The 21491-nt window shown below is 35.5% G+C and overlaps 1 protein-coding gene across 4 annotated transcripts in view; it reads left to right on the top strand.

Annotated features, from left to right (window-relative positions):
• SLIT2 (slit guidance ligand 2) overlaps nucleotides 1-21491 on the top strand; it is a 370465-nt gene that overhangs the window by 305645 nt on the left and 43329 nt on the right. For all 4 annotated transcript variants that reach the window (XM_015138091.3, XM_015138093.3, XM_078002599.1 and 1 more), the window contains 3 exons: nucleotides 11838-11962; nucleotides 12094-12191; nucleotides 13418-13557. In XM_015138091.3, the coding sequence (XP_014993577.2) occupies nucleotides 11838-11962; nucleotides 12094-12191; nucleotides 13418-13557 (363 nt within the window). The remainder of the gene's footprint in view (nucleotides 1-11837; nucleotides 11963-12093; nucleotides 12192-13417; nucleotides 13558-21491) is intronic.

Genomic DNA, 21491 nt, shown 5'->3' on the forward strand with positions numbered 1-21491 from the left:
TCCATGACTTGAAAACCTAACTGAAAAGATAAGCTTTCAACATTTGAATATTTATGGAGGAAAAACATACTTAAGTAGGTAATACTGTGCTGTGGGTTGCAGTGTGAGCTCTGAAGCCCAGCCTGGTTGGAGCCAAATCCCAGCTTCACTTTTTGGTACTAGGTAACTGTAGTTTAATTACTTTACTAGTCTGTGCCTCGGTTTCCTCATTGTAAGCAAAGGTGGTGATGGTTATAGTCTGAAAGGATTTTGTTAAGATTAGATAATACAGATAAAAGACTGCCTCACACGCAGAAACATTCAATATGTTAGCTGTTGACTGTATTGTTATAACATTTCAAAACACCAAAAAATGGTGATGTAGGACACTTCATAATTTATTAATAAAAAAGTAATTTTCAAAACCTATACACACCCTCAACGTTTTAAATTTGGCCTCTAATGTATTTCATAGTGGTAAATGTTTGCAAAAGGTAATTTGCAGCACATTGTAAATATTGACATTTTAAAACAAAACTCTTCGGTGATTTTTTTAAATGTATCTGGTGTTATCTAAATACCAAAGCTAATTTTATAAGAGAAAAAAACAAGATCCTTCTTAATATATTGCATTTTTTTTCTTAAACTGTAGTTTCTCCTTGAATTCCTATTTTCAATACATCAGAAAATTGTATCACTTTTTGCTCCAAAAAAAGTATGTAATTGAAATTTTAAAATTTCCTGCCACCAAAAGTCTGTAAGTTTTTACATCTTCTTTGAATTGGATTATTGCTGTTAATACTAGTGCATCACTGATTGAAACTACATACTTGTTTATCAATATTTTATTTAAAGTTGAAAGTGAAATGTTATTGCAGTGCCTCTCTGGGATTATTTGCATTGATTGCAAGAATTTTTGCATAATTGTTCTTTTACGATCCTAGCTCTTTATTGGGACAGTGCACCAGGATAAGTTTCTGGTAGGCTGAGAAGTATATCATTCTTTCGTAAAGTGGGAGAGAGATGATTGTCAAAGGGGAGGCAAGGAAGGTAGAACTGGCATAAAACCTTCTCTTCAGCACATTATTAGGTAAATTACATGGGGAAGTTGAGAAACTGCAAACTGATTCTGTTACACCTTTCTGTGCCCAGCGATACTCATACTTTATTTTTAATAGTGCTAATGCTTATCTGTATTTCTTAAAGTTTATAATTCCCTGGAGCTATTTCTCGAAAAAATATTGTAACACAAATCTGAGAAAAGTTGCATATTTGTATTCCACTCTTAGAGCATCACAGTTTACATTAATTTGTGAAATGCCCTCAGAAGTCCAAGATAAGTCCCCTGTCTCTCTCTCTCACCTTGGGAATCCCAATTCCCTGAGACCCAACAATATTGAAATTAGACCACTCATAACACTACAGTGGTCTCTAGGTGTTCAAGTGAAAGAAGGAGTCTCACATCTCTCAGTTTAAATCAAAAGCTAGAAATTAGCAACAACAACAACAACAAAAAGTGTAGCAAGGAAGGCCATGTTGAAAGCCGAGATAGACCCAAAGCTAAGCCTCTTGGGCCAAACAGTTAGCCAAGTTGTGACTACAAAGCAAAAGTTCTTGAAGGAAATTAGAAGTGTTACTCCGGCAAACAGACCAATGATAAGAAAATGAAACGGCCTTATTGCTGATATGGAGAAAGTGTTAGTGATCCAAATAGAAGATCAAACCAGCCACAGCATTCCCTTAAACAAAACCCTAATCTAGAGCAAGGCTCCTGCTCTTTTTGTTTTTATGAAGGCTCAGAGAGGTGAGGAAGCTGCAGAAGAAAAGCTGGAAGGTAGCAGAGGTTGATTCGTGAGGTTTAAGGAAACAAGCCTTCTCTGTAACATGAAAGTGCAAGGTGAAGCTCCAATACTGATGTAGAAGCTACAGCAAGTTACCCAGAAGATGTAAGATAATTGATGAAGGTGTTGACACTATTAAACAACAGATTTTCCATGTAGATGAAACAGACTTTATTGGAAGCAGATGTCATCTAGGTCTTTCATAACTAAAGAGGAGAAGTCAATGCCTGGCTTCAGAGTTTCAGAGGACAGGCTAACTCTCTTGTTAGGGGCTAAGAAGTTGAAGCCAATGCTCATTTACCATTCTGAAAATCCTAGAACCCTTGATAATTACGGTAAATCTACTCTGCTTATGCTCTCCAAATGGAACAGCAGAGCCTGGATGACCGCACATCTGTTTACAGCATGGTTTCCTAAGCCCATTCTTGAGACCTATTGCTCAGAATGATTTCTTTCAACATACTACTGCTTCTTCACGATGCACCTAGTCACCCAAGAGCTCTGATGGAAATACACAAGGAGAATGATGTTTATATGCCTGCTGATGCAATATCCATTCTGCAGCCCATGGATAAAGGAATAGTTTTGATTTTCAAGTCTTATTATTTCAGAAATACATTTTGTAAGGTTACAGCAGCTGTACATAGTGGTTCTTCTGATGGATTTGGGCATATTACATTGAAATCCTTCTGGAAAAGATTCACCATTCTAGATGCCATTAAGAACATTTGTGATTCATGAGAGGAGGGCAAAATATCAATATTAACAGGAGTTTGGAAGAAGTTGATTCCAATCTGCATAGATGACTTTGAAGAGTTGAAAACTTCAATAGACTAGGTAACTACAGATGTGGTAGAAATAGCAAGAGATTAGAATTAGAAGTGGAGCCTGAAGATGTGACTGAATTGCTGCAATCTCATGACAAAACTTCCACAAAAAAGGAGATGCTTCTTACGGATGAGCAAAGTGGTTTGTTGAGATGAAGTCCACTCCTGGTGAAGAAGCTGTAAACATTGTTGAAATAACCACAAAGGATTTAGAATATTCTGTAAACTTAATTGATAACACAGTGGCAGAGTTTGAGAGGATTTACTCCAATTTTGAAAAAATGTTCTACTGGATAAATGTTCTGTGGATAAAAGGCTATCAAACAGCATCACGTAGTACAGAGAAATATTTTGGTGAAAGGAAGAGTCAATCGAGGCAGCAAAATTCATTGTTGTCTTGTTTTAAGGAATTGCTACAGCCACCCCAACCTTCAGTAACCATACCCTGATCAGTCTTACCAGTCACTAACTCCAAGGCAAGAACCTTGGCTAGCAAAAATATTACAACTAACTGAAGTTTCGAATGATCATTCACATTTTTTAGCAGTAAAATATTTTATAATTAAGGTATTGCATTTTGAGACACACTTAATACTTATACTTAATAACAGTATAGTTAAAAACAACTTTTATATGCACTGGCAAACCAAAAACTTTGTTTAACTGTCTTTATTGCAATATTCACTTCATTGAAGTAGTCTGGAACCAAACCCACAATATCTCCAAGGTCTGCCTGTACATACATTCATACGTGCATACATCTTTGTGTAACTCAGTATTTATTATCTGACTAACTTGAGCTTTTTTTTTTTTCATTTATTGACTCTAGAATCTCATGTACTTAATGTAGCATTAATGGAAATGTGTTTGAGGGAAAATTAGCTCTTTTCAGCACTGCCCAATACAACTTTCTATACTAATGGAAATGTTCCAGATCTGTGCTATTCAATATGGTAACCACTGGTTACATAGGATTGTAGAGCACTTACAATATGGCTAATGCAATTGAGAAAAATAATCGTTATTTTATTTTATTTACATTTAAACTGAAATATACATGCATGTCCGGTGGCTACCATAGTGGATGGTGTAGTTGCTACAAGAACTCAGAGGAATCATTTGCGTAAAAGAAGGAGGGCTGTGAAGATTTAATGACATAGGTGGACAGGCAGACAAGTGTGAGGATAATGCCACAGGTGGGCATAACTATGGGAGCAGAGCTTGCACTGTAGGAAACTTCTGGACCTGTTCCAGGGCCAGCAAAAACAGTTGAGCTGAAACTTGTTAATTGTCAGATGATATAAAGCCTAAATTTATCATTTCAACTGTGGAAGTTCAGTGTAATATTCACTAAACTATAAGATCAATAGATTGCATGTCTTTCAAGGTATACCTTAAATAGCAAACAGCATGGGTGTAAGCCAGTTGGCAAGCAGTGTAGACATTCAAGGCTCAATCAATATAATCGCAGTTGCCTTTAGAAGACTTTAGAGTTTACTCAGTTTTTCTGTAACTGAATTTTAGAGTGATAGGCACTGAAACTTACAGTGACCTTTGCCAGCATTTGTTTCAGCATTTGTCAAACTATTTTGAAGTTTCATTGTCCTATTAATGAAGACTCTGCTAGTTCAAGGTTTATGACAATGTAGACTGGATCGTTGCCAATACTACTACCATTACAAATGCTAATAACAATAATAGCTAAGTTCTATTGAGTAGTTTACCTAATTCTGAGTACTTTACATAGATTTTTATCTCTTTTGATCTTTCCACTATTCTTATGGTGAAAACTATCATTTCCCCATTTGAGATATGTATTTTAGAGTCACTAAGCAATTTTTAAAAATCACTCAGCTGCTGATTGGAGTCAGAATTTGAACCTTGACTCTGATTCCAAAGCTTACTGCTAAAGTTTATTTTATAGTTTTCAATAAAAGTATTTTCAAAATAAATTTTCAGTGTAAATAAGATTGCCACCTTGTTATTGAAACATACTTAGAAAATGAAAATTCTGAACTACCCTCAAAAACTTTACTAGAAATATTTACTTACAAAAATAGATTGGTAGAAAGCCAAGTATTTTAACCTATTAATTAAAATAATTCATTCAAGGAAATCCACTGAGTACTATACTATTAAGCATATATGCTTTATGAGTTTTAAAGCAACAATATAATGTTTCTTTAAATGTTTTGTAATTGAGGTTTACATATTTTAACTTAACTTTCCCTCTCGTTATGCCAGTCTAATGTATTTTTATTTTATTCATGAACATTATGTAAGTACAAACTCTCAATATTAAGGTTTGTCAATGTATAATTTCAAAATATAGCAGGAAGATGAATTTTTTAATTGAATACATGGTTACATAGCTATATTTAAATACAATTTAAATGACTTTTTTCTACTAGAGGATGCCATGCCATGCTGTTATTTTGAGTCATTAATTATTTTAATAAAGAAAAAAGTGTTTTCTTTATATAAACTCTCATCATTTTGACGCATAACAGAAATAAATGAACAGGAAGAAACTGATTATCAGATCATATTTAATTAATACCCAGATAGAGCATTCCTGAGTGGGCAGCAGATGGCCATGACTTGTCTTTATAACCCAAATGTCCTGTCCTCATCTTTTAAATATAAGATGACATCAGAGTGATTAAGCAGTCTGCAATAAAACAGCTTTTGTCCTCTCCAGATAGTCATTGAGAAAGTCAGTGTGGAAAGTGGAACATTGTTAATTTCTAATATTCCCTTTATTTCTCTTGGTTCAGGAAGTTTTAGCTATGGAGCAACTAAATTATTATGTTTTTATTTGAAAGACATTTATTAAATACTTACATGTGCTGAAGAGTGAACAATCACATGGAGATGACTTACATGTGCTGAAGAGTGAACGGGCTAATGGAGATGAATGATATATTTCTTTATTCATTAAACAAGTATTATTCAAGTTCGTACAATGTACACGGCACTGTGTCTGGGTGGTAAGACAATAAACAATGCAGAGTAAAACCTCTGTTCTTATGGAGCTGATATTCTACTGATAGATACTTTGAAATAGGTAATTCTAAAAAACGGTATGGAAGTCTGGTGATAGAAATATGTATAAGATGCTAATAATATATCCATACCAAATGACTATGGAATTGTAACTGATACTGTCAGGTCCAAGAGGCCAACAGGAAATTCTTCTTGTGAACCAAATGGAATATAACACAGAGTGGGGAGGAGGCCCAAATGGGCAGGGATCTGGTAGCCATGAGCTCAAAAGAAAGGCCAGGATATGGTGCTGAAGTACCTCATTACTTCATTTGTAAAGGCCAACTGAAATGTCAAAGAAACCTGAAACCTTGACAGAACCCACAATAATGAACATTTAGCATGCCATGGTTGACCTCTTCCTCTAATTTTATATGTTAGGAATGCTCTAGATTCTGGAATTCCTGTGAAAAACATCACACCTCTCAGCAATAACATTGTAATATTATTGTTTTTCTCAGCAAAATCAACATTTTCCATTTTGGAGGAGTTTTTGATAGGCTTGAGTGAGAGCTTTTGTTCTGTTTCTCAAAATTATTGATATTGCCCTTAGTCATTTAATTAAGTATGAAAGTGATTAAATAATTCAGGCCTAACTACAGCAATGAAAAATTCACAAGTCAGATCAGTTTTGAAGCATTATTTAGAACTTGGTCAAATCTTTTTTATATTTTCAGATTTAGTATTACTTGTACATAGTGATTATATTGGAAATTACCTTAGATTTTGGAGGTTTTGATTCGCTTATTGGCTAAAGAGGGCATTCAGGTTTGGATATGGTAATCTGCTAAAAGTACCATTTAAAAAGGGGGAGGAGCTCTTTTATTATAGTTTTTAAAACTTAAAACACTGGGAAAAACTGAACAGACATTTGTTTTTAATAGCTAAAGAGAACTAGCAATTAATGCTCTGTTCTTACATGTTTTACATCCATATTCTCTCTGATGCAAAGATTTTATAAAATAGTTATTGCCCTTTCTATTTAATTTTGACTCAGGAAGTTCATTTAGTGGCCCAAAGTCACATGTAAGTGTTGCAAATGGCCAAGCCTGCTAATCCAAAAGGTGTAGTAATTTAGCCTTTGTGTTTTTAGTTAACTATTTTGCAATGCAAATTTACAGGATTTTAACCTCTATCATCTGGAGATCATCTCCACCCCTCCACTGAAACTAGAACACCAGTGCCTTCTATCTTGCCAATTTCAGTGGCTTCTTTTTAGTTATCTTTATTTGCTCTCTTTACATCTTCGACACTGGTGGCCACTTCTCCTTCCTCTAAAATCTCTTGGCTTCCTCATTCCTTTTATTTTTCCACCCACTTTTTCATGTAGACATGTTCTATCTTTAGCCCTATTAAGTTCTCAGTAGATTTCAATCCATACCTTTAAATTTCTAGCCATGGCTTTTCTTAAGAACTTCACATTCATATTTCCATTCACTTAGTGGATTCTTCTCCCATGATGGCTTGCAGAAACTTAAAACACATATACTAAGACATGCATTCTCATTCCCCACATCCACTCTGTAATTGATACCTGTATGTCACTACTGCTAAACTGTAAGTTTTTTTCAGAAATTCAGGCATTCCACTTGTCTTTGGTCTCTTAAAACCTGGCCTAGTGCCTGGCACAGTGTAGATGCTCAGTAAATATTTGATAAATTAATGATGGAATGTTGGCAACAAATATGCATTTGGTATTATTAATAATACTTGAGAAATGCCATAATGTAATTGCAAGTGGAGCGTAAAAGCAATGGTTTTAAATAAAAACCTTCTGTTAGTTAAATTATACCCGACAAATATCCCCAGTATGTTTCCCTGAGTTGCCTTTGATGTACCTCTGACTTGATACAAGGGCAGTACTAGAGGATTTTGTTATTTGACCCATATTTCTAAGGGATGCCAGAATGAAGGCAGATTCTAGAATGCAGCTAGAAGTTTTTGTCTGGAGTTTTTGGTAATAAATCAAAATGAGAGGCAGAACTCACTGGGTAGCAATAGTGGTGTCAGGTGCATAACTAGTGATTTGAGTCAAGTAAGCAAGTCTGCCTACAAGCTTTAATGGATTTGAGGTCCGACAGTTCTTCCATTAAAGATTAAAGTAACTGACAGAGACAGATTGTTAACCAAACTTTCTTCTCATTTTCCCTTTGAATTATTAAGCTAACCACACCTCCACCCATGTAGCTAATACTATAGTGCTCTCTTAATCACGACCAAATCTTAAATCAATCCAGTTTGCTTAGACTGTTCTCCTTCATTTCAGTGACATTAGTAAAGATCTTTATCCCTGAAGCTACATTTCCTTTCCCCTCTGTGGCACACATCTCATGAAGGCTAATTTGTTAACAATATGTTAACGTTTCTTGGAACCAGTTAGCTTTAGAAAGGAGAAAAGCTTAAAGATCGCAGTTCTTTACCAAGCAGCCATGAAAGAACACAGAGAACCTCTTCCGTTTCTTAAAGTTGTACTGATATTTCTGGTGCTTGGCCACACCTGCTTTGCAAATCACAGTTGCATGCCTTAACAGCATAAAGTCATTAACTCTCAGTGTTGTACCTGGTGCCCACTTCTATTTCCCATGGGTTTCATAATAGTCCCTGTAGTTTCCCCAAATTTGAGCAGCTCGTAGCACATATAGAAGGTTCTCAGGGAGCCTGTGATGAATAGGTAAACAGCAAGATCTCATTTGCCTTTGTCTTTGTTGAAATTTGGACAAACAAGAAAATGACTGCCTTTCTCCTTTTAAATAAAACACTTTTTGTTCCTCCTACCTACTCCAACTCTCTAGAAGTCTAAGAAGGAGTGTCAGTACTTGCCGTAATGTTGTCCTTGCTCTCAGTAGATTCCCTGCTTGACACAGATTCTGTGCCCAAGATTGCTACGTATTACGGACATCTTCGTTTCGCCTAGGACTAATCACGTGTGCAAAATTCTGCCAAGTGTTGATTTGCTCGTGGAGAACTGTACTTAACTCTTCCCCCATTTTATGATGACTTTATTTGGCATCTCTCTTTAGCTCTGATATCATCTCCTTATTGTATAAACAGATTAAAGTTGTCATTCTCCTTGAATAAGAAGATTGCAGGAGAGGAGCTCTGAGAAAGTGTAGTGGATAGAAAATGAATCACAAGTTGGATGCAAATAGAAGACAGAAGATGGACTTAGAAGAGCAAAATATGGACAGGAAGATGAATGGGAGGAGAGCCAGATGCAAGGAATATCATTTCAAGAGATTAGACTATAGAAACAAGCTGATTTAGATAAACCAGGTAGATGTAAAAATCACATTCCGAAAAGGATTTTTGATTAAGGAGAATTACAAGCTACATAAAATAGGAAAAGAAATTATATCACTTTTAGACCCTTAGAGATATCAGAGGATGCTGCTATGTGGAATTTGTTTGACTTACAAACATCTTTTACTCAAACTCAAGTACTAGAAATAAGAAGTGATCGTTGAATAACTGGGTTTAAAAAGATATGAAAAACGAGAAGCAACTAGAATGATAGTTAACTTTACCATTGGTAAAGTTGATAGTCATGAACTTTACCAACCTGAAGAAATTAGAACTCAATTATTTTGCTCTGTTCCCAAACCCTGTGCCACAATCAGTTCAGCAAGTTTAAGAAAGTGTTAAAAGAGTCCTGGGTGTATGAGAATGCTTGTTATCTTGATTTTTTTTTTTTTTTAGCTAAACTGAACATATATGAGGGGGCAACAATCTCCCATAACAAATTCCAGATATAAAAATAATTCAGCATAATTATCTCTATGGAAAACCAAATTTGGTCTTGAATAAAATGCAAGGAAATTAGGTAGTGATTATTAATCAGATATGGTCCAGTGGACATTTATTATATAAATCTCCACTATGTGGTAAAATGGACACGGACTGTTTCAGCCAGGCAGTGATGCTGCCAGTATACTCGATTAAATTCTTCAAAATGTATTCCATTTTCTTCCCTCAGACAATCTCTTAATTTCTCATCTAATTACTCAGACATCATTTTTGGAACGTATCACATTCCGCAGGATGAACTTACAAACTGCCAACCCTCAACTCCTTTTATTTAAGCCATAGCCTTACAAGGTTGAAAGCACAGTAACAAGCCAAAATACATTTTTTCTCAAGACCTTGGGATGTGGCCAGATAAATGCTTAGAGTTGTTGCATTTGCTGACTTGCTGTTTTGCTGGCATACATTTCTTCACCGTTTCATCCTACGCCTTTGTTCTGAGTTAGGTTCTTTCCTGTAAACTGGTTAAGGGATCCACTAGCAATGAGCTATTTTCTTTCCTCTTGCTGACGCATATATAACTTTAGCAAGCTCAAAACCATTTGTCGTTAGGTATTATGCTAATTTAACGAACTGCTTTCACTGTCACCATTCATTTCTGCAGTGTGCTGAACAGCTAAGTTTTTTGCCCTTAATTGATAAATAAATTGGGCGGGGTGGAGAGAAATTAAATTTCTGTGGAGCTCACTTTACTTCAGAATTAATGCCAGCAGTTTCCCAGCTGTAAATTGAAACAGAGACTCCTTTAGTTATTCTAGTTACCAAGACAAAATGTAGGGGACATTAGCACTGGCACAGTCTCTCCTAGTGACTGAGGGGTCACTAGAAGAAGTAAGCACCAACTCTTTCCTTTAATACGGTCATCCTAGGACCAGTCAACTTTCTCCTAATGGCAAAATAGAACCAGAATTTCAATACATTTCAGGCATTTTTTAATTGATAGAAAAACTAAACACTACAGGGCACTATCATTTTCATGGATTTTAATTCAATACCATTACTTGAATATGTACTAGTATTTCCCAGAGTAAAGAATATGAAGAGACACAATGAATCTCTGTGGTCACCATATTTATTCATGTTGTCTTATATACATGAGTTTCTTTCAGTAGATCAACAACTCAAACGTGGGCTCTAATCTGTAGAATAATTTGATGCAGGTAGTTTATGTGAGTAGAAGTTATATAGCTTTTTGGTGAAGGTACCTTAGAAGGTTAGAGCAGTAATGGTGGGGGTGCAGAGCTACTATGCAATTATCCAGATAACTTCGCTAGAAATTGCATGTGATAAAACTTGCAACTAGAATTATTGCTGCTTATTCCAGTGAAGGCAAAAAACTAAAGAGAGATTATACTACAGAGTGAAATATAATTAATGTTTACAGTAAGAAATGTATGTGCTTTACATATAAAGATATCAGTGTCGTTGTCAGACACATTTGCCAAAAGGCATTGTGGTGAACTCTCACACACAATGCACAAAGTAGCATAGGTGGAAGATACTTTTATTGAGGACAGTACAATTTCCACATTGTTAGTCATTTGTCCAGTAAGTATGTGTGAACAAAGGAAAATGGCTGTGGCTAAATATGCATTTAATCGAGACCTTGCACGGCTCTTGAAGTTTTTTAAAGATATCTTCCAAAACATGAGATTGCAAGTCAAGATCATTTCAAAGATGTTTTCTTTTTGGAGAGGAAGATACAGAAACATCACCCATCATGTATTGTGCAAATGAACCAACAAATAAACCGAATCAAAAGGAAATGAGGGAGATTATAATGGAGCTTACACTTTTGGTTTCTTTCTATATGCATAAAGAGGCACTGTTTTGTATCTCCTATACAAAAGTCGTACTACTGAGTCAATGTTACCCGGGCAGATGCATTGTGTTGTGTTTTTAATTACAGTGATGAATTTCTACTTATTTATAAAATTTGCTCACCCCACGCCACACACGTAGTCTTCTCTGGGACTGACAATAGGCATTTCTATGAAGCAGGAGGAGGTTAAAGTACAGACAATGGCCAAGAAAAACATCCAGATAAACTAGTCAGCCCATGAGGGGACTCTGCGTCACTGGCACCATTAACGTCAGATACCAACTCAGAGTCCCACACTGACCTCAGAGAGGCTCACAGTACATCCAGTTGAGAAGGCCTCGTGTTGCATTATTGAACATCATAGGATGATGCTGATTTCTGGCTTGTCATGGATGAGAGACACATATAGATATGTGACCAATAATAATTTTATACAAAATTTACCATCACGTTAAAGCATACAAGTAATTATAAGTAAACTGGAAGAGCATCAGTTGCTCATATATTTCAATTAATTTTCAGGTCCTGTGGATGTCAATATTCTAGCTAAATGTAACCCCTGCCTATCAAATCCGTGTAAAAATGATGGCACATGTAATAGTGATCCAGTTGACTTTTACCGATGCACCTGTCCATATGGTTTCAAGGTAAGTAAAAGCACTTTAAGAGTCACAGTTTGAGAACATACCTTTTCTTGGTGTGCCTTTATTATTCTACTGTGCTTTCTCTATGTGCTGAGAACTGCTTTAGTTGACTTTACTTGCCCCTTCTTCTCCAGGGGCAGGACTGTGATGTCCCAATTCATGCCTGCATCAGTAACCCATGTAAACATGGAGGAACTTGCCACTTAAAAGAAGGAGAAGAAGATGGATTCTGGTAGGTCATTAGTCTGTGATCATCTGTGTCTGAAGTATTGGAGCAAGGATCACTAAGCCAACATGTATTTTTCTTTTCAAATGAAAGAGCAGTATTTTTCAAAGAATGCTGGAGAAAGAGTACTTACTATGTATGGGTCCCTCTCGAAGATGTTGCAATATAAAAACTAAATGGAGACACTACAGTATTATCAGCTCAGGATGCTACAAAACCAAAACTAATTTACAAACATACACACATGCACATTATGGTTAATCAGGTCAGATTAGGGCAAGACAAAGTATTAATATTGGCCCCATTATACTAATTAATAGCCAACTAGTCTGCTACTGCTAGTCATATATTCATCTGTTGTTTTGCTTATTGCTTTAACAGAGTGTGTAATGATAAGATATAGGTCCCACTGAAACAGAAAATTAATGATTTATTTCTAAGATACAATATAAGTAGACAGACTTGCTGTGAATGATTTTAATCTGGAGTTTTTTAATCATATGGTACAATTATTTCAGATGTACTTCATGAATTATGAACTGGAGCTCTTTATTAAATGACACTAATAATATCACATAAGAATGCTAATATACTACTAAAACTTGTTAGAATTTCACTTTTTAGAAGAAATAGACTTCTGCATTCTGTTATGAAGTTGTCTCTTGTTCAAAAATTATTCAATACGTACTCAAGATTGTTTTATGCCAGAGGAAGGATTGCATTTATTAAGACAAAGAGAACATTCACATTTTGCAATTGCAAGGAAGACAAATATTTTATTTTCGGATTCATTTTTGTTTCAAAACATCAAGGACATTATATATATGTAATTTTAAAAATCAGAACTAGTTCCTCTTCATTTATGAGCAAAGAAGTCTGAATTATTTTATTAGAGCACAACTCAAGATTAAGATATCTAGGGCTGTGGAATAAAGCTGCTTGTGTTTTAGACCTGCAAATACAGTGAGTTTATTGACTTTTAAGACCATGGAACTATTTGCCTTCTTGCAACCAGCATAAATTTTATTTTTTGAATGGTTTCTGCTTGGGTGGATATTACTTTAAATTGATGTTTACAACATGTCATTTAAAAGCATTTTAAAAAATCAATTTCTGGTAGTTAAAAGCTCTATGGTTGGTTAGTGTAATTATGCTTTTTTCAATATTTAGACCACATGACTTGAAAATGCGGCAAAAAGATGTTTTTCGCTTTTTCTTCCTCTGGCATTCAGGTGTATTTGTGCTGATGGATTTGAAGGAGAAAACTGTGAAGTCAACGTTGATGATTGTGAAGATAATGACTGTGAAAATAATTCTACATGTGTCGATGGCATTAATAACTACACATGCCTTTGCCCACCTGAGTATACAGGTACAAAGAACAGGAAATATTTTGCCTTCAATCAGTATACCTGTTTGAAAGCATCATTGGAACTATGTTATATATGTTTAGTAAATCATTTTATTATTTGATAAATGGTAGGTGTCTTGAAAATCAGATGTAATGTAAATAATGTAAGGACTTAAAGATAGTTTCAGCTAACCAAATAAAAGACCCAGGAATCTCTGTTCAAACATATGCATCTATTATAAAGCCATGCTATCCAGTAATAAAAGAAGCTATTGTCCTAAAGCTTTTAGTCCCACAATTAAATGGTATTTTTGTGCAAACCATTTTCCCTGTGCAAACCAACCCCCAGTACCTGTGTGAAAAGAGGACATTTATTTAATAGCCAAAACATAATTAAGCATTTGAGATCATTCATCTTCATACTTATGTCTTTGCTAGTGAGTGTTTGCCTCTAGTAACCCATGTCCCTCAAATTAAAAGTCAGGAAGATACTGAGCACTTTGGATAGTCTTATGAGACGATCACCTTTTTTCTAACACTTTTGTTTATTTGGATGACACATCTCATTAGACTATTAATTGCTAAACTTCTTCCCAATTCAAACCAATTTGCTCTAAAGTCAACATCAAGCTTATGACTTGTCTATTTTGTCAGAATTGATTTTTTTTTTAATTTTTTTTTTTGTGGCTCTGAATTAGAAACTTCATAGATATGCCCCTTTTCCTTTAATAAATCACTTAACATTGACAAAGGAAAAACAAGAATGTTGTATATTTTATTTGTAAGAAAAAAAGTGGAGAAGTAGTTTTGGTCACTCTACTCAAAGTTGCTATTTTCATTTTCTGGGTGCATTTCATTAATTATATCTATTTTCATATAATTTAATACCTAGTGAGAAAATCACAGGATGAAATTACAATGCAGGTGACTGGAGTTAACATCTCACAACATGAAAGATGGGCATACATCTGTATAATTAAATTTTCCCAGGGATTGTTTGGAAAATGATTAAAATGGAAGCTTTTATGGAGTACCCAAACTGAATTTTACTAGGTACCTTTCTTGATGGGAAAATACTAGGTAGAATAATGAGGCTCTGTTTTGGCAACCCAAATCTGTTTGAGTGACTCTGAAGGCTGCCTTTTCTAGGGTCTTATTTTTAATTTTTATTTTTTTGGCACCAATAAAGCACCCGATATCATGTAAAGCAGTAATAGCATACTAAGTTTCCAGTAGAAATTTGAACATGCTGTATTACCAAGTCTTATAGGACATATCTACAGACTTTAGTCTGCTTAGTGGGTGGAATTTTAGCATTATTTGATATTTTACATGCAAGTTTCTAGAGTATCTAGAAAGAATGTAGGTGTTATGTAGCTTTGACTTTCACACTAATATTACCAATATTATCACACCTCAGAAACTTGACATTAGCCTGTGACCACAAATTCTGGAACCCTTTGAGCTACCCTGAGAATTTAACTTCATTGGATGGGCTGATGTAGACTTGTCCAAGAAGCCCAATGTTTGCACTAAAATCTGCTACCTGGTACCTTCTTAGAATAGAATAATTCTCTTTTTCCATCATTTTCCTGATCATTATAGAAAGGGCTTAAGAACCCAGTTAATTTTGGAGGCCTCCTTAAATCAACCCACTCTCCCTCCACCAGACAAATTGGATCCAAGCATTTCAAGCAAACTTTGCCTAACCAATACCTTCCTAAGCACAGAACCAGGAATATATATATATATATATTTCCTGATGAAAACGTAGGCTGTGGAGCACAACTGCAATCAGGTTCTTATATGTCTTTTTGACAATAAAATTTCTAGAAGGTGGTTGAGGACTCTTTTGAGTTGGTTTGGAGGAGTCCTCCTGCTTTGGCTTTTGATTTGCTATTCCTTATTCTTATCCATTTCTTTTGGGTCTTTGTCTTAGCTGCTCACCCTTCATTTCCCCAGCTCCCTCTCTACACCTGCTCCTCTTGAACACACGTTTTTTCCTATTTTAAGGGTCAGTTCAGAGCAGTTTCCATGGAGAAGTGTTATGAAGCCTCCCTTCCCCAACTATGTCAGATCTCTTTCTTTGAAACATATCATAAATACCTAAAGCTTAGCCAAACCGTTCTTCAGCCAAAATGTGACATCTATAAAAGCTGTCATCTGGGAACTTGCCATGAGTATCTGTCAAGAGCCATTTGGCTCTCCACAAGAACTGGGACTGTTTTAGTCTTTTTACTTATAACTATTGCAAATGTCAGTTTGCCTTAATTTGGGCAAAGGATCAACAAAAATACTAAACAGAAAGTACATGGCATACAAAACATGAAGATACGACCATTTTATCTTCAGAGTGGGTCTTGTGGGCCATGAAGAGTTTGACAATTTGGCATGAGAGAAGATATCTAAATGGGGCAAATGTATAACTCATCTATTAATTGTAGTATTTTTGTGCACACGTGAAATGAGCTCATTTACAAAATTTCAAATAACCATCTGCAGATTTTGAAATCATTGACACATAAGTGACCTTTATATGGGAAGTAGGAATGAAGCTCTAGAGTTTTATATCCTGCTTCATCCAAGTCTGCAGTTAAGGAGGAATTTTCTTATAATGTGATTATATGGTTTTAAATTTGAGTTTGGAATCTGATTAATGAGCAGGAGATCTGGGAGCAGAAGCACCGCTATGCTCAGGGAACATAATAATGTTGTCAGTGTTTAAAAATCATCCTAGTAACAAGTTCATTTTTCCTTTGAAAATTTTGTACTCTATATCCCAAAGGCATACAATGAGAAGTGAACTCTGTTTCATGGGAACAAATAATGCCATACAGAAAAAAGGCTTGTAAATTATTATGGTGACAGTTTTTATATGTGACACCTATATCAAGAGTCAGAACGGACATAATGTCAATGGAAACAAATCCAGAGATCTGTGAGCAATCTGACAGAGAAGTTGTGACGAACAGACTACAAAACATGACTAGAAATATTTAAAATAAAATGAGCCACCTATGGGGAATTTATTAAACTATATTTAAGCCCTGTGCGACCAAAATAGCACAGTAAGTAGTTACTGATTTGTTAGAGGAGAAAATTCTCTGCTCTTCCCTGCTCCGGGGATTGACAGCATAAACTGTGAGGACAAATACTGTTTTTCTGTTATCTAAATCTTGCTGTAACTTCACCACCCTAGTCACCAAAACCATTCTCCATATACTCCAGTTCATCATCTGTGCTTCCAGTTGTGTAATGCATGACTGCCGATTACTAGCATATTTTAGGTAAGATTAACCTTTGAAAAGTTGAATTCACTATGAATCTAAATTAACATCCCTATACTGTTAAGAAAGTAGGACTTCAGAATTGTAAAACAAACAATTTTAAAATTAAATCTAAGGTTTTAATTGTAGCTTGAGAGATTTTGTTGGTTTTGATTTTTTGTGTGGTTATTTTTTAAAAATCATGATCATCTTCTTTCTAAAGACAAGACATTTCTTGGAGCTAAATGTCCAAGGAATTCCTGAACTTACATAAACCTAACACCTATAAAAATAAAAACTATAAATATGGCACCCCTGTTTTTTAGAAAAATGGACCCCTTTTTTAGGCTCTAGTGTTAACTTAGGTGTTTAATTCAAAAATGTGCCTTTGTGTATTTCCCAATAGTCAGAACCCTGGATCTGCTATATCAAGACTGTGTGTCTTAATTAATTCTTATTCTTACAGGACCACATACAAGTATGACACAGTTGATCACATTTTAAGCCCTCCTTTCACTTAATGGGATTACTTAAATTCCATAAAATGAACATCTCCATGCAAATTGGGCATGTAAAGCCTTAGAACACATTTTGTGGAAAATATTCAGACCACTTTAAATTTTCCATTGTGTACCCATTTTCTCTTTGTTTTCCAAATCTCTGACGCCCATGCACAAGCCATTCGGTGTCCATCTTAAACAGTAAAGGTGATGGTTGTTCCGTCCCCTGGTTTAGACGCAGACCTCTAGCTCCCTGTGATAGCATTTACCTTTTGCCTCATTTTCTCCATGTTTGTGCGTGTGGCCCGGCTGTAGGTAAGAAATCCAAGCCTTGCTTCAGCTCGCTCGCCCACCCCTGCTTCTCTGTTGTGAACGCTACGCATTGGCTTCCTGTGCTCTGCTGTTGTATTGCAATGTAAAAAGTCTTTTGTCTCTTCTGTCTTTGTCGCTGCCAGCTGCTAATCTGAATGAGGTGGAAAAAGGTTAGTTGCCTTTTAAGTCTATTACGATTTTCATTTTAGTCTCCCTCTTTCTTGTAAACTTACGTAGATTTCACTGTGTGTACATGGTAAAAAGGAATGTTGACAAAATATAAAATCTGAAAACAATATGTCAAATCAGTCATTCAGATCTTTAATCTGTACCTCACTATGCCAAACACTATAAAATGGGCCTCTGATATGCAATTTATCTATTGTTAGAAGATAACAAATAGAAACTTTTTGAGTGGGAAGAAGGGGTGGCTAGAATAAGGGACTAATATACATTTTTAAAATTTTCTACTTGTCTGTATGCTTCCACTTTTTAAATACGTCACAAACATGTATTACTTTTAGAATGAACCACGTAAGTTGTTTAGTACTGTAGATAAGGCTGCAGATAGAAAAATGTTTAAGTAAGAAAGACTGTTCCCATAACTTTAAGCAGATATCTTTAGTAACATGAAATATGAAAAATATTTGAAGGTGTATACATTTATTGAAACACTTTAGGAAATAAATATTATAAAGCCTAAGAAGTTGACTTACAGGATGTCATGACTACTAGGCAGTATGTTTAAGCATAAAAAAGCCATATTTAATCATTGACATCAATATGATCCACCCAGCTCCCCAAATACATCAGGGCCCATAAAAGTAAGCCGTAGAATTATTAGAGTGATAGCTGTGTCTGGGAAATCATCATGGAATATTTATGACATTTTATCTTAAAGACTCAGAGTTTTAACTAATTACATTAGATTGTTAATTATTCAGCTTACTAAAAGTCTTCAAGTACGAAATGCAGGCACAATGTCCTAAAAGGAACACAATGTGTGCTTGTCTTGATAGTTCCAGTTGTATCTGAAGCATTTGCAGTTGGATTATGAGAATAATAAAGAAGTTATTATAGACTGGGGCATGGTGACTCACTCCTGTAATTCCAGCATTTTGGGAGGCCAAGGCAGGTGGATCCTTTGAGCCCAGGAATTTGAGACCAGCCTGGGCAACATGGTGAAACCCGTCTCTACTAAAAATACAAAAATGAGCAGGACATTGTGGCACACACTTGTAGTCCCAGCCACTCCTAGGAGGCTGAGGCAGGAGAATCACTTGAACCTAGGAAGCAGAGGTTGCAGTGAGCTGAGATTACGCGACTGCACTCCAGCCTGGGCAACAGAGTGAGACTTGCTCTCAACAACAACAACAACAACAACAAAAAAGACAGAGGTTATCATCTAGCAGGTCTTTCTGTCTTCTCTTGCTGTGGGTTTCATTTCCTCTGTTGCGTTGCTTGGATGATTTACTGTGTTTGCTGACTTAGTCTTACAGTGTGCAGAGTTAAGTTGAAAAACATGAAAAGAAAATGGTTTCATATGTTAGAATGTAACAATATAACATGTGCTATTCTCTGGGGATTAACGCATCTAATACCTTCCTGGGTCAAATGGCATCTTTTCTCTTTACAAGTACTAAGCAATTGATGGCCTGGTCAGGGATGTCTAAGGGCTGAGTCTATCTCAGAAACATAATAGCAATTATTCCATCACAGGAATATGTCCTTAAATTGTTGTGTATACTCTTAGAAACAATCTTGGCAGTACGAGTGTTTTAAATCACCATGTGGTTTCATGTGTTGACTAAATTTCATGCTTATGTTTATAAAAGCTCCCTTTTATTTTCCAAGAATTTGCTGCTGACTGAATTTGCTTTTAAAAGCAGTCAAATCATTCTCTATATTTTTAATTCAAAACTTAATTGGAAATAGAATTTCTATTTTTTCTAGCACCTGGGGGAATTTTCTTAAGAAGAATGTACATCATTAGTCGATGCGCTGTTAATTTAAAAGAACTCTGTAGTTTATGTGAACAACACAAAGGTGGGCAAAAACTTCTATGAAACGACGATAAACCACTTGTTCAAGGATATGCGCCTTGTAAGTGGAGGCCCAGATGCAAACCCATGTCTCATTGGCCCCAAAGCATGCACTTTGGGGTGGGGGCCTCTGCTGGAGCCTGTCCCTTCTGCCTTGCTGCCTTCTTCAGGCACAACTTCTTTTCTGTCTCACAATAGCTTATTTCTCATTCATGGTTTATGCCAAACAAGCTTTCCTTCTGCTCTCCTGCTGTCTCTTCGGCTCACTATGCACAATTGTCCTTATGTAAGGAAAGCTGTACCCACAAAATTCAAGTGCAGCCAAGCCGTCTATTTTATCTAGACATGAAAAAAGCACCGAATGAAAGCCTGTACAATTAATGAATAAATTCTCCCCGAGAACTAGGCTACCTTTTATCCCATAAGGCAGGTGGTTAGTTTGTGTAGGTAAGGGGGAAAGTTCAGGTTCTCATCCCGGCACAAATATTTATAAACTCTGGGATACCTCCCAGTCTTTTATTTTTCTTCTGTGAAACAGGAACAATGATATCTGTCATATCATTCACATAGACATTTGAGAATAACATGTAACCATGTATCGGAAAACACTTTGAATGGGTAAATGTCTATACTCCAGAAATATTGAAGGCTGCCCTGTAAGACAGGTTTAAATTTTGCATCATTTAATTCCAAACATCGTCACTACGGTAACATGGTTCAGATATAGTTGATGCCATTCCCCATGGCAGAAGAATTCTTATGGGAATTCTGTATTCTAATTTTTTATAAAGAAAATTACATAAGGTAAATTATGTATAGAATGGAAATTTCTCTCCCCATATTGTTTAGAATTGTCTGTCTTTATTATTACTGTTTTTAATTTTACTTTGTACACTCACTTCATATAGAAAGATTTTATTTAGGGATAGGTCTTTGGTCCTCTTTGCCCCCATACACTACTTTGAAACATAAGGAAATACACAATGCTGAAGAGCTCTTGGATTTGGCTGAGCTGGATTTGTAGATTTTGTGTATATTTTTAGATATTCGTGATCTCTTAGTAACAGTGACTTCTGTTTTTAATTCTGCTTCGAGATGTGTAAGGTCTTTATATCAAGGTCATTATAGATGCTGACATACTTGTGAGCCTCAAATAAGGGAAATGTAAGTTGCCGTCTGTTTTTACTAGAGAGAATACTTTGGCAGCCTAGTGATATTATGTGGTTTGTATTCATCCTCCAATGTTTCAAAACTTTCTTAAATGCACTTTCATCTCAAAAAAAGTTTTAAAGATCTTGTTTTCTCTTTAGTTAATAGGCAGTGCCCACTGAGCCCAGAACAACAATTTAGTCTAACCAAGTCTTATTCAATCTAATTTGAATTGAGTTAAATATTTTGAAATATTTTGAAATATGAAGTTTGAAAATATTTTGAAAACTGAGTTAAATATTTTCTGAAGTTTCAGTAGTTGCTGGAATTGGCTATATTATTTAGCCTCAGTGTTCCAATAAGGAAATGCTGAAAAACACTTCATTTTGTGTTTGTTTATTTGGAGAGGTAAGTTTTTTTTTTCCCCCATTTAAAAATATGCCAGATGCTTATTGAGAAAACATCTTATGCAGGACACCATGCTAAATATTGAAAGTGATACAGAAATCCATAAAACGTTACCCTTATCTACTGAGCAAACTCTTTGGCTTTGCTTCTTTACCGCAAGGTCAGATCAGGTCAAATATTTCTCAGTATACAACCATCAATTCTCATATCCCAAGAACATTAATAATAGAATATAGCTACTTTACTAGTTTGTAGGTAAAGAAAAACACTCCTTCTGA

Source organism: Macaca mulatta, chromosome 5 (assembly GCF_049350105.2).
Source record: "Macaca mulatta isolate MMU2019108-1 chromosome 5, T2T-MMU8v2.0, whole genome shotgun sequence".
In the NCBI taxonomy this organism is placed as follows: domain Eukaryota; kingdom Metazoa; phylum Chordata; class Mammalia; order Primates; family Cercopithecidae; genus Macaca; species Macaca mulatta.